This window comes from Stenella coeruleoalba (assembly GCF_951394435.1).
Source record: "Stenella coeruleoalba genome assembly, chromosome: 2".
NCBI classification, from domain to species: domain Eukaryota; kingdom Metazoa; phylum Chordata; class Mammalia; order Artiodactyla; family Delphinidae; genus Stenella; species Stenella coeruleoalba.
This window is the reverse complement of record NC_137147.1, coordinates 130,082,251-130,096,239: the sequence shown is the minus strand read 5'-3', so window position 1 is coordinate 130,096,239 and position 13,989 is coordinate 130,082,251. Positions and strand designations below refer to the sequence as shown.

The 13,989-nt window shown below is 50.6% G+C and overlaps 1 protein-coding gene across 2 annotated transcripts in view; it reads right to left on the bottom strand.

Moving 5' to 3' along the window:
* Positions 1–8,049, bottom strand: part of ADAMTS7 (ADAM metallopeptidase with thrombospondin type 1 motif 7) — a 57,510-nt gene extending 49,461 nt beyond the window's left edge. For both annotated transcript variants that reach the window (XM_079910893.1, XM_079910894.1), the window contains exon 1: positions 7,555–8,049. In XM_079910893.1, coding sequence (XP_079767019.1) covers positions 7,555–7,654 — 100 coding nt within the window. In that variant the 5' untranslated portion in view covers positions 7,655–8,049. The remainder of the gene's footprint in view (positions 1–7,554) is intronic.
* Positions 8,050–13,989: the final 5,940 nt, after the last annotated feature.

Genomic DNA, 13,989 nt, shown 5'->3' with positions numbered 1-13,989 from the left:
TTCCGCGATTGCCCGTGTGGCATCCCTCTCCCCTAGTCTTCTTTCAGCGTAGCAGTCACAGGGATTCGTTCCAAATCAGTCAGATCATGGCCCTCCTCTGCTGCAAACCCTGCAGTGGCCTCCAGCTCACACACAGCAGGAGATAGAGTTATGGCGATGGTCTGTGAGGCTTTAGGCAAGGTTACCGCTCCAATTTCATCTCTGCTACACTTCCCGAGTTCCCTCCCCTCGGCCACTGGCCTCCTTGCTGTTCCTCAGTCAGACATGCTCCTGCCTCAGGATTTCGCTTTGCTATTCCCTCCACCGGGAACACGCGAACCTCAGTGTTCCATCTGACTAAACCCCTCACTTCTTTTCAAGTCCTTCTTCAAAGCTCTCCTCGCTTTATTTTAAAACTGCAACTCCCTGGCTCTCCCTATTCCCCCTTCCCTGCTTTATTTTTCCCCATAGCACTTCTGACATACTGTATCACTTAACATTTTCATTCTTTTTCCTATTTTTCTTTCTCCATCTCCTCCCAGTGCGAACTCTAGGAGGGCAAGAATCTTCATAGTCTTTGCTGAAGAGTTTAAGTGCCACAGTATCTGGAAACTAGTAGTTTCTCAGTAAATGTTTGTGTACAATCTGTAGAATGGGGATAATTACTTACACTTTGGGAGCTGAGGATTAAATGAACTGAACTGCTCCACATATAGCCTGGCCCACTGACTGAACATGATGGCAAGTATGATTAGTATGACTATTAGCCTAATGGATGTTTTTTTAAGTGCCTGAGGGTTCTGCACACATCTCCAGGTCTCCTGAGATGGGGAGTCAGAGAAGGACCACCCAGGTAGGGCCCCCTAGCCCCTCATCACTACCACTTCAGCGGAGCAGCTCTAGTTTCTTTCTTTCACATTTAAGAGTTTGAATGAAAATGTTCCAGGGCTGCAAAACTTCTGCAGACTTCTGCTCAGGCCCTTGCCATTTGCAGAATCCTCTCATAGTCAGTCTGCTTGGATTTCCCAGTAAGGCTTCATTCTTAACCTTTTTTTGCCATGGACTCCTTCTCAGAAAAATGTTTTTAAATGTATAAGAATAATATACCAAGGAAATACCAAGGAAATCGATTATATTGAAATACAGTTGTCAAAATAATTTAAAAAGTAGATGTGAAATTATGTGCTCCTTTACTAATGCACTAAACAAGATCTAATGGCAAATTTAACAACTATGGTGATTTAGAAGTAGTGATAAATGTCAACCTTATTTCAAGATACCTGCAACTGTATTGTGATAAAATATTTTGCTTTTCCTATTGGTAGCAAAATCACAGATACTGCCAACGCTATTGTGATTTGTTGCTAATATTTATAATTGAAGGAAATGCTACATTTCACTTCAAGGTTACAAAAATTAAAGATGTAATATATTCCCATCCAAGGTCATGGAGCCTCTGAATTCTACCCAGGTCTCTATGGCTGCAGATCCAGGTTAGGACACCTGCGGTAGAGTCCCCAGATTGCTTCTGGAGAATGCAAAGAGACATTCAGAGAAGTGCAGAGACTGGCTTAAAGCCACACAGCGAGAGTAATAAAGTCTCCCAAATGGCTTCAATCTCTCAGTAACATCGTTCTACATTCAGCAGTCCGTCCCTTGCTGGGCCTCAGTTTCCCCTTCGCCAACGTAAGGAGTTGGACCAGATCAAGTTTTTCAAACTATTTTGGCCACCAGACCTAGTCTTCAAAAGAAATCTCATGGGGACACACACACACATAAGAGCAGCACTGCTGGGGGTGGGCGGGAACCCCAGGGCTGGTGCTCTTGTTCCCCCTTTTCCTTCTCTGCAGTTCCCAGGCTCTGAGGTACAGGTAGGAAACTGGCCCATGTGAAGTGTCTCCCAGCTTCAGGTCCTGCCCAGATCAACTGGCTTTATGCTCAGCTCCTGGGATCCTGGCTGCTCGTGACAGTAACCCCTCGAGGCCACAAGAATGCCTGAGTGCCCTGCAGCTGTCCCACAGGGCTCTCTGTGTGGCCACTGCTGGGGCTGGAAGGGAAGCCAAGCCCAGCCTGAAGCTCCATCCAGGCCAGGCCGCAGAAACCCAAACTGCCCTCCAATCTGTCTCCTGTCAAACCACGTGTAAAGTGCCCTGCACACGCCAGTGGTGTGCCCCCCTGCTGAGGACATCCCCCGCGGCCCACAACTGCCCCAGCAGGCCAGCCATCAGGGCACGGTCCTCTAAGAGCGTGCTCCAAGCAAGGCAGGGTGGGCTGGGGTGACTTGCCGTGTGGCTCTGGACAGATTTTCCCTGTCTCTGAGTTTCAGGAAGGCACCAGTGCAAGGATTTTCCAGACATCTCAGATGAGAATTTGTTAAAAACAAATTCCCAGGCCCTGCCCCAGACCCACTGAATCAGCATCTCCAGGAAACAGGGCTGGGAAGCTGTGGGGTTTGTTAAACAAATTTTTTAACATCTTTATTGGAGTATAATTGCTTTACAATGGTGTGTTACTTTCTGCTGTATAATAAAGTGAATCAGCTATACGTATACATATATCCCCATATCTCCTCCCTCTTGCGTCTCCCTCCCACCCCTCTAGGTGGTCACAAAGCACCGAGCTGATCTCCCTGTGCTATGCAGCTGCTTCCCACTAGCTATCTATTTTACATTTGGTAGTGTATATAAGTCCATGCCACTCTCTCACTTCGTCCCAGCTTCCCCTTCCCCCTCCCCGTGTCCTCAAGTCCATTGGAAGCTGTGTTTTTACCAAGAGCCTCAGGAGACTGTGATCATCAGGGAAGTTAGGAAATTCCTCACTGGAAGTGAACCTGGCTGAACATCGGCAGTACCTGGAGAGCTCTGAAAAACTGCAGCTGTGCAGGACCCAGCCCAGAGATTCCGATTCCATAGGTCCAGGGCTCTGAGGCCCCAGAATCTGTATTTTTTTCTGTATTTTTCTAAACCTTCTGGGGATTCTGTTGTAACCATTTCAGGGATGGCATTTGAAAGCCACTGGGCTGGATAATTGAAGGAGACTTCTTGCTCTGACATCCTAATAAGGGCATTTGGGATGGCAACTCCACAACCACAGCCGGCAGACTTGTTTTTTTGTTTGTCAGTGTATTGACTTGGGGGGGGTGGCGTGGTTTGTTGGGCTGGCAAAAATGTTGGAAAGTATTTAATCAGTTGCTAGTGTTTAAAAAAATCACATAATTTTGTATAAAAATCTCCATTTTCAGCTTAAAGTCTTATCATCCATCCCTGTCAGGCCTAAATTCACACTTGTCAAAAGTGGCCCTTTAGAGAGGGCCTGTGCTCCCCCATCTGCCTCAGTCTCTACCACTCCCTATGGTGTTCTCAACACTGTAGCTAAATATAGCTTTGCCCTCAGCTTCACACTTGTCTTTCATTCAGTAAAGAACTGAATCTCTAACAAAAATGGGAAAACAAGGGGTGGGCCAAGAAGCCCCATGTTTCGAGAAAAATGTCTTCCCACCAGCCTTGTTATGTTACCTGCCTGGTCCATCCCTCAGAATAGAGAAATGGGTGCAGGGCACTCGTGATCCTTACCCCCCACACAGTGCTGAGAAGGTCCAAGAGAGGGGAGGGGATACCCCACAGATGGACGGGGATGAAGAAAATCTTCGTTAAAGGGGCACATGTGAAATGTCCCTTGACATACAGGTATGTATTTAAGCGTGAAGATGGGGAGGGCATCTTGGTGGTGGACACCATGTGGTAGACCCCCAGAGAAGTAGGAAAAAGCCAGGGGTGAGGGGAACAAGCAGTAAGAAGCTTGGCCCAGGTGTGTGTTTTGTGAAATGAGAGACAATGGAGTGACAAAATAATGCACTGTCAAAAGTATGGGCTTTAAACATAGGAAGACCCAGGTTCAGGTGCCCACTTGGCCACTTCATAGTTGTGTGGCCTAGACAGTCACTGAATCTTGCTGAGCCTCAGTTTCCTCAACTGCTCAGAGAATCCAGGTCAGAAAACTTAAGGAGGGTCACAGGGCAAACAGACAGAGAATAAGACAACAGCCACACTCCAAGGCTTTGTTTTAGATGAGTATTAACAGCAGTTCCCAGGGCATGAACCGTCACAGCCAACGCTGCTGAAGACAAGCTGAAGGTCTGGGAGTGCTGAGGCTAACCGGCCATGAAGTGCTCAGTATACCAGAAAAACGAAAGCTACATGGCATACTTCTAGGCAACAGCAGTGTCCTCAAACGTGTGTGGGTGGGAGAGGGGAGTATGTATGTGGCTGGGGAATCGGAACCACTGGGGAGAAATGGCTCCAAGAGCTCAACAGTGTCCCTGGGGAGGGATCCATGACCTCGGGGTCATGCGGTCCTGTTGACAATCCCTGCTCCAGACCTTGGGAAATTATCGCAAGACAGAAATTCAAGTGATTTATAAAGAAGCATCCTCTTAAGTTCAAAAATGTAATGGGGCTAAGTAGAAATATGCTGCAGGTGAAAGGCATTAGAATTAATGTGCTCTAGAGACAGAGTGCCTGGGTTTGAATTTGCAGCTCTGCCACCTACAGCTGTGAGGCCATGGGTAAATTACTCAACCACACAGTCTCGGTCCTTCCATCTGTAAAATGGGTATGATCATAATCGTACCTTAGGTTGTGTAAGAATTCAATGAGTTAATACATAAGTGCTTAGTACAGGAGATAACATATAGCAAATGTGAACTAAGTTATGACTGAAAATTAGCAAGAGAAGTTCTAAGGTATACTTAGCTATTTCTTGAAAAACCTGTTTTATCTCTTTGCCTAATGGTGTAATAAAATATTTTTTAATCAAAAATTTAAAAATACTTACAGGATGTTACCACTTTTACTGCAATAATTTTCATCTTCTTGTTTTGTTCTGCATTCATTTTCAATAGTCAATTTGTATCGTTTTGCCATTAAAATATTTTTAAATGAGGACAGAGTGAGTTAAAAAATAAACAACTCTTTCAACGTCTCCGACAGCTGACCCCTGGTAGCAACAGTGATGGCTGAACCTACCACCACCCAGTGCCAGCAAAGGGTAATTGCAGGTTCCAGTCTCTGGTTTGTGGGTGCATCAGAGCTGAGCCAACAGAGCTAAATCCACAGCAGGATGGGAGCAGGGACTACTCGTGGTTTATGGCTGAGACTGTCCTGCCAGGGTGTGACTGGACGGAGTTCCTGCCACAATGGGTGTTGAATACTTTGAATATCACCCCTAGGTGACAGAACTGTCACTTTGGAGCTTTTCCCAAAGAAATGCCAACATGGTGTTTACTCTCACCTCCTTATCGAGTACCTGAGTTACAATCCAGCCCTTCAAACGACCCACAGTTCATGCCAAAGAGAAAAAATAACCAGGGGGTGTGTGTGTGTGTGTGTGTGTGTGACACACACACCCTCCTCCTTGAGTCTGTCCTCACTTGCCTCACTTGCACACACACATAGAGCTCACATGTGTGATACAGTGTTTTGATGGCCCCTGCTCCAGTCCCAGCAATCCTAACAAGTCCTTGGTTTGTCACATTTTCCTAAAAGTGAGCCCAAGATAAGTTCTCTGGCCTGAAAGAAGGTAGCATTCAGTGGGCAGGGGCCCTGGTCTACATCCCCCAGGCAAGTCCAAAGAAAATGACGAAGCTCGGCAGCCTCAGGATCAGGCATCCTGATCGGGAGCAGACTGGGGAGAGCCCCATGCTACGTATCAATGGGAGTACTAGAGACAGACACTCACCTTGAAGGGGGACCCAGATTAGATAGGAGGGGTGCCTGCCTCGCTCCACCCCAAATGGCAGGTTCAAGTTACAGGACACACCAAGGACTCCCTAATCTTACTGGGTCTGCCTGGCAGATTAATAAAAATCACGGCCACCACGTGGTAGGCTCTCTGCTCTGTGCAAAACAATCACATTTAGCATCTCACTTAATTCTCACAAAAACCCTTGGAGGTAGGTACCATTATCCCCATTTAACAAAATGGGCAACCTCATACATGTGTCTGGTCTGCAGTAGAAGTAAAGGGGACCCTGACCACAGGGGACTCCCCCACCCCACGTTTCTCCCACAGCTGCCAGGGGGCCTGGACCCAAGTTCAGGCTCAGGGGCAGTTCCTTGGGGTAACCACTTTCCTGCTCCCTCATCTCCATCACCTGGTTCTTCCTCTTGGGTCCCCAGCTCTGGACAGAAGGAAAACACAGGCTTTACCCAAGTAGCCCAGGAGTCCAAACCAGCAGGTCACTCTCCTCTCTGAACCTCTTTCCTCATTTATAAAAGGACTTTCCATCACACACCTTGCAGAGTTGTTGTGGAGCTGATGAGAAGTAAGAACTAGGGAGCCTGGCACATGGTATTTCTCATTAGATGTTTGCTCTATCCCCTACACATTGCTGCTAGATAGGGAGCCTCCCCCCTAAAACACTGCCTTCATCAGCTGCTCCCCTCAACGGCTCCCTCGACCTCTAAGATCTGGTTTAAATGTCCCCTACGTTCCGGCCCATATGCTTTTCTAGCCTCACAACCGCAATCCCTCTGCTGGGGAGGCAGGTCTCCCCCAGGCCCAGCACGCAGGCCTAATCTAGCCACCTCCCTCCACCAAGCCCGGCCGGGATGCACCCCCACCCCCAACACGCACCCTTCCAGCCCATCCAAAGTTCATCCATCCTTCCAGTCCCTCCAAGCTCAGGCCCCTCCTCTCCTACAAAGCCTTCCCGTCTGCCTCGCCAGAACGGCTCTCCCCACTACTCGACCCGCCCCCATCAGACCAGGAGCTCCCTGAGGGGCAGGCCAGGGGTCCTCTACACCCTCTGTTCCTAAATTCCCAGGCCGTCTACTCCGGACGCTCCAAGAGCTCCGCGGCCCGGCGGTCAGCGGCGGACGGCGGCGGAGCAAGATTCTGGACACTGGCCAGAGGCTCGTCGGAGGCCAGCCGGCCGGGGCGGGGAGAGCCAAGCCCAGGGCTGGGGAAAGAAGCTCCTTCTCCCCGCTCCACTCCAGGCGCCTTCACACTTGGGGGAGGGGGAGGCAGGAAGCGCAAGGACCGCGGGAGACCCGGCCCGGGGAGCCGCCGAGGGCCGGTAGGCACCTAGAGGCGGTGGGTAGGGGCCGGGGCGGGAGCGCGGCGGGGGACCGCGTAGACCTGCGACCCCGAGCCCTCGTCCGCAGCACCCTGACCAGCCTGCTTTCCAGACGAGGCGCACTGAGGAGGGCGAGAAGCTGAATCCATCGCGTGTAAGCCACGCTCCGTCCAGTTCCTCCGACGAGAGATCCCCGGGAGAGTCAGACGCGCTCTGCGGTACCCGAGGTGGGGAAACTGGAGCCCGAAGAGCGTCTAAGAGGCTCTTTCCGGCTACAGGCAAGGTGGGTAACGGAGTCGGGGGCCAGGGAAGGCTCCCTGGAGGCGCGGTTTCGCGGCCCCAACCCCACCCCTGTCACTAACACCAGGAGGCGCGACAGCTCCAGGCAGAACCTGGCGGGCACAGGGTCTTGCAGAGGTGAGAAGGGGCTAAACCGAGGCTGGGGAAGCGGGAAGGGGTGGCAGGGCCGGCCGGCCGGCCGGGGCAGGGCGACCACCCACCTGGTACAGATCCGTGGGCGCCGGGCGCCAGAGCGCAGAGGAACAGGAGGAGTGGGCGCAGCAGCAGCGCGGGGCTGCGGGGATTCGGGCCGCCGGGCATGGCCGGTGCCGGGCGGCCGCCGGGCGATCCCGCGCGCACACTCTTCGTCTCGTCCGCTCGCTGCCCGGTCCCGGGTCCGGCTCAGGACATGCCCGACCCGCGTGCAGCTCCCGGCGTCCCGGGCCCGGACTCCGGCCCGGCGGGCGGCTACTCTCAGTCCGCTGGCAACAAAGGCTGCAGAGCCCGCCCCCTCGGCCGGCAGCGGAGGCAAAGAAAAGACCGGAGAGTGAGAAAGAGAGAAAGAAAGAAAGGGAGGGAGGGAGGGAGAGAAGTCGCCGGCCCCCGCCCCGCCCCTCGGGCTCCTTCCCCCGCCCCCGGCCCGCCCTTCAGCTCCGGCTCGGCCTCGCCCCGCCCTGGCCCCGCCCTCGCGGGCCACTCGGGGCCGGGGCCGGCGGCCCACCGCTCTAGGGCGGAGCTGGGGCAGGGAGCTGGTAGCGCCCCCAGACGGCCGCTTGGCCGCCCACCGGGCCGAGGGCGCCCTCTGGCGGTGGAGCCGAGCAGGCCCCTCCCGACCTGAGCCCCCCAAGGCCCCCCAAAGAATCTGGAATTTCTGGAATTTCTGCCTTGTCCCTAAACTGTGCTCGAGGAGGCGCCCTCCGGTGTGCTCCCTGGGCTAGGCAGGCCTGCCCTTCTGAGGAAAAGGGACACGGAGGCCTCCCGAGGGTCCAGGGTCTCGAAAGCCAGGTGGAGAGAGAGGCCCAGACTCTTCCCAAGTGGGCAGCTGTTTCCCACGAGGGGCGGGGTCTCTCAATTCCTCATGTCCAGACTCCTTTCCAAGTGTGTTTGCCTGGAGGGAAGCAAAGCATTCGGCCCACGGGCTGGAGCCCACAGACTCTCAGCAGGGGCCCCCTGGGAGCTTGGAGGCCAGCCAACCCCAGCCTCACATCCTCCGCTGCAAACACAGGCCATCTGTCCTTCCGTGGCCGCAGCCCTGATCCTGGCTTCCTGCTCCCTCCCCCGATGCTCCCAGGAGCCCCCGCCCCTGTCAAGGAGCACTCCCACCCTCCACCTCCTGCTTCACTAAACCTGGTCGACCTCTTGTTCCTCAGGACAGTGGTGGCCCGCTTTCTTCCCCTGGCCAGCCTTTGTGTAGCCACCCCCCTGCCTTCTGCTGCCCACATACCTCCTCCCTGTTCAATCTCACATGCACTTCCCCTCATTCCTGGAAGCTCCCTCTGGCTCCTTCACCCCAAGCCCTGCTGCCCTCCTGGGGGACCCATGTAGCATGTGGCTACAGAGTTCCTTGACCTCCTCATCTCTAATGACCCTTCCCTGCACTTTAGCCACCAGCCCTCACCGCCACAGCCTGGGCTATGTCATCCCCACCTGCCCACTCTGAAATCTGAAGATCAGATGCCCCACTCTCACACCACACCCTGATGTCTTTCCCACCCTCCCTGAACGTTCACAATCACACTACGTATTTTCCTTACTCGCCTCTTGTCACCTGCCTCTTCCCCCCACCTACCTGCCCCTCCTGGCTTCACCTACTTCCCTCCCTAGCTATACTCACTGCTCGACCCCCAGCCCCTACCCAACCACTTTCCGTTTCTCCCCTGCCCCTAACAGCAGTTGGCCTTGCTGCCAGTGACAGGGACAGTTCAGACCACCACATCCTGTCCCCCACACCCCCATCCTGTGCACCAAGCATCTGTAACTGGCACCCATGCATTTCCCCTCCCTCTGAATGCAATGGACCAGGCACCTTCCAGCGGTCAGAGACAAAGGCTTCCACCAGGCCTTTGTGCTCCCCTCCCCTCTCCTCGTCCTCCTCACCTAGGACCTTGCTCTAGGGGTTCCCCTCTTTCCTTGGTCTCCATTGGTTCCTGACCCTTAGTCTAAAAACATTCTGGTCTCCCTCCTATTAAAGATCGTGATTATACCCATCCATGAACAAGTGGTCCCTCTAGTTCCCACCGCACATCTCTGCTCCCTTTCTCAGTGTAACTTCTCCAGGGCGTTATCTAGATTTCTCCTCCTCCCATCTGCACCTCAGACTCACCCCCTCCACCATCTTCCACCCTGGTGCCAGAGCCATAGGACCCTTTTCAGTCCTTGTCACCTTGACCTGCCCGATGCATTCTAGAGGTGCCCTCCCCCTCCCCACTCCTCAACTCTACCCTCATCTGCCTGGCAAACCTCCTCTTCACCCCACAGGTGTTGGGTATTCACGGGGGCCACAGCAGTGAATGAGAGGATCACGGTCTCTGGAACTCTCACTCTGGAGGAGAGCCACAGGCCACAAGCTAGTAGACAGGTATAAACAAGACCAGCTGCTGAGAGGGGCTACGAAGAAAATAAAACTGGGAGGCTAGAGAGTCTACTTTCCAAGGGGTCAGTCAAGGAGGGCCTTCCTGAAGAGGTGACATTTACCAGGCATGTGAAGGTAAAAGGGAAGAGATGGGCACACACTTGGTGCATCTGAGACCTGTCCTTTCAGGCTCAGCTTATATGTTACCTCTCCCAGCAAGTCTTCCCGCACTCCCTTCTCAGGGTCCCCAGAGCACCCTTTGCCACCCCCATCATGGCACGAATCACACTGCACTGCTCTTGTCTGTTTATGTGTCTGTCCACCCCACCACACTGTGAGACTCTCAGGCCATGTCTTCTTTCTTTTGTGATCCCAGCCCCCAGCACAGTAAGCCCCAGAGATGGAGAGGATCTGGGGAGGGGACACACAGTCCTCCCCGGCCAGCACCACAACCTGCTGTCCTCGATCCTTTGGTGAGCCGCCAGGGCCAAACACAGATTAGAGGATTTTCTGAAAGGCAGCCTAGAAGTTTGTGTTTTCAAACGCATCAGCTGACAGCAGTCCTCACCTGTTTCCATTTGCGTCCCAGGTCCTGGCCTTTACTCTGTTCACACCCTGCTGGGCTGCCTTCATTTTAAGCCATACTGGACACGACAGGATACAAAAGAATGTGAGGTTTAGTCCTGCCCTCATGACACAAATAACAATCCAACCGGAAAAATAAGGCCAGCCAGCTCCAAATTTGGGAGGTAAAGTGTACATTTTGAACAAAGCCAGAGATTTGATATTTCAACATGTAATTAACCAGAATGTCAAGTATCCGATTAGAGTTTCCCCCTGCCAAATCTTGTTAGAAGTATTTCGTTTATTTTTTAAATGATTGTTATGCTATGTAGCCCAACATCTCCAGTAAGATTTAACTTAGCTAAAACACTCCAGAAACTGATCAAACTAAATAAGAAACTAAATTCATTCTGCTTCTATATATCCACTTATATATTAATAGATGGCTTAAAAAGATGCAAGTACAGTAGAGCACTGTATATTTAAAATCATAAATGAATAGATAACAATGAAAAAGTGAGGTATATAATTTTTTAAAATACTATAAAACCTCTTTGGGCCTCAACTTTCTCTGTCTAATGGAGACAGTGATTCCCACTCCCCCATTTCACAGTTTTCTAGAGCAGTGGTTCTCAACCAGGGGTGATTTTGCCTCCACGGAATTTTGCAATGTCTGGAGGCATTTTTTTGGTTATCACAGCTCTGGGAAGGGTGCTATTGGCAACGGGTGGGTAGAGGCCAGGGATGCTGCTGAACATCCTACAGTGGACAAGTCAGCTCCCCCCAACAACAAAGAATTATCCAGCCCCAAATGTCAATAGCGCCAAGGTTGAGAAACTCTGGTCTAGACGATTAAATAGTCTGAAGGCAGGCACTTGGCAGAGTAAAAGCCCTTTTGTTTTAGTATTTTATTTTGCATTTTTTGGTAAGGCAAGCACAGGATAAACATTCAAACTTTATAACCAGTGAAAAGTAACTCTTCCCTCCCAAAGCTGACCCCTAGTCCCTCCGTGCTCCTTCCCAGGGGCCATCACCGTTTCTGTTTCTCCTGAATCCTTCTAGAAAAATTCTATGCAAACACAAAGTTACATTGTACACGCATGGTGGCACAGATACACTCTGTACCTGGCTTTTTCCATTTAACAGTATAGCTCAGAGATGGAAGCTGGGCCAGCATCCTTACTTATGGACCTGCCGCGGTCTTTTAATAGCATGTGGCACATCAACCAGAACGTAAGCTCCATGGGGGCAGGAAATCTTTGTTTTGCTCACTAATGTATCCTAGGCACTTAGAACAATCGCTGGCATATAATACACGTTCAGTAGATATTTTCAATTATTCATATAAATGGTGGATGGTTGACATTCCATTATGTGTATACGCCATTCTACCCATCTCCTACTGGTGGGTATTTAGATTGTTTCTGATCTCTTGCTGTGACTATCCTCTGTGCATATGGGTGAGTACATCTGTAGGATAAAGTCCTGCAACTGGGATTGCTGTCAAGGGCATGTGCAGATTAAGGGCATTATTTTTGCAAGAACTGCGAAAATAATTTTAAATGCTAATTTAGGGTACAGATTGCTAAACAGGGATGCCCCAAAAAAAGCCCCCTCTGTGGGACAGGAACTGGCCTAAGAGCTGGTCTTGGAAATGCATAAAATGATTGACTTGGAAGGGGATGATGAGCTGCCACCATGGGCCTGATTAGCCATTGTTCTGGAAGCCCTGGAGACATGGGTGTTCTCAATCTATTCCCATACTTTGAAACACTGCGGCCTTTGCCTGCCAACTACCCAGCCTTAGGAGGGGTGCCTGTCCCTACACCGCCATGAGGGACAACACCACAGGACTCATGGACATCATCCACATGGAGATTTCAGAGCTGTCAGTCAGCTCAGGGGATAAAGGTCCAAGATTGGCTTCCACTGTCTCACCAGCAGCCATCTGGGCAGTGAGAATGATGATTAGACAGAGGCTAATTGTGATATTGAATGAGCGCTGTACCCCATGTGTTGGCACTATGCTTTACACGCAGTGTCTCACGTAATCCTCCTCCCAACATGAAGTGGACACTATTATTATCTTCATTTTACAGATGGAGAAACTGAAGAACGGAGAGGTTAGGTAGTTTGCTGAAGGTCCCAGCACCCAAGTTCCTGAGCACTACACGCCTCTGCCTCCCAGATTGCCAGTTTCAGCTTCTATGCATCAAAGGATCTGTTCCTCCCCGGCTCCTTCTTTGGGAGTTGTTTCTAAGTCTGTCGGACAGCTAGATGTGTGGGAAATGGGCCACTTACCCTTCACTAGGGATTCACCATGGCTTTCATTTAGGAAAACCTCCCAAGTGACAAGTGCCAAGAGCCATGCTGATTTCCAAAGGGACCCTTAAGAATGCCCATCACGTTATTCCCTGCAGTCAAATCTTGTCTTCACATCTAGTCCATGAACTCCCGGAGGGCCAGGGTCCTAAGGGGCTGAAGACTAGTAGATCTCAGGGGAAGACTGTTGTGTGGGAGGCTGTGTCCCCAGCCTGACCCTGGCACAACCCTAACCATCCTTAGATCTCTTAATGCCCCATACTCAGTAGCCTGATGATTGCCTTGGTGGTTTGTTTAATATTTTTTAAATTTATTTTATTTTATTTTTTGGCCGTGTTGGGTCTTCGTCGCTGCATGCAGGCTTTCTCTAGTTGCGAGCAGGGGCTACTCTTCATTGCAGTGAGCGGGCTTCTCAGTTTGGTGGCTTCTCTTGTTGCGGAGCACGGGCTCTAGGCGTGCGGACTTCAGTAGTTGTGGCTCACGGCCTCTAGAGTGCAGGCTCCGTAGTTGTGGCGCACAGGCTTAGTTTCTCTGCGGCATGTGGGATCTTCGTGGACCAGGGCTCGAACCCATGTCCCCTGCATTGGCAGGAGGATTCTTAACCACTGTGCCACCAGGGAAGTCCACCCTCCCCCCGACCCTTTTATTTTTTAATTGTGTTTTTTTCTTCTTCTTCATGCTCTTGTTTCAGCAATGAGTGTTCCATATTCTTGTGTCTGGAAATAATTTGAAAACTTTTTATGCTTTTCTACTGTATTTATTGAGTATTTGGGAGCTCTTTCTGTTCATTATTTATCCTGTAACAATTTTTTTCACGTATTTTTATTAACTTTTGTAAAGAAAATACTTGTTTCAACATCTAAAAATCAGAATCTTCGCTGGTAATAAGATCCTGGATAAAATAAATTACATGGGTCATTTTTCTTTTTCTCTTTTTTAATCAACAAATCACTTCACTCCTTTATTTATCCAACAAATTCTCACTTGTGCTGCCTGAAGTGGAGCTTGAATGAATAAAAACAGCATGAAATTTATTCTGAAATTGCTATTGCCAACATTAAAAATGGAATTGGTTATATAATTTGGGGGTTGGGAAGGATATTTTAAAGATGAAATCAATAGCAAAATATGTAGGAAAAATAGTTAATAGATGTGCCTACATGAAAAGCAAACATTTCTCCATACTATAAAATTCCCT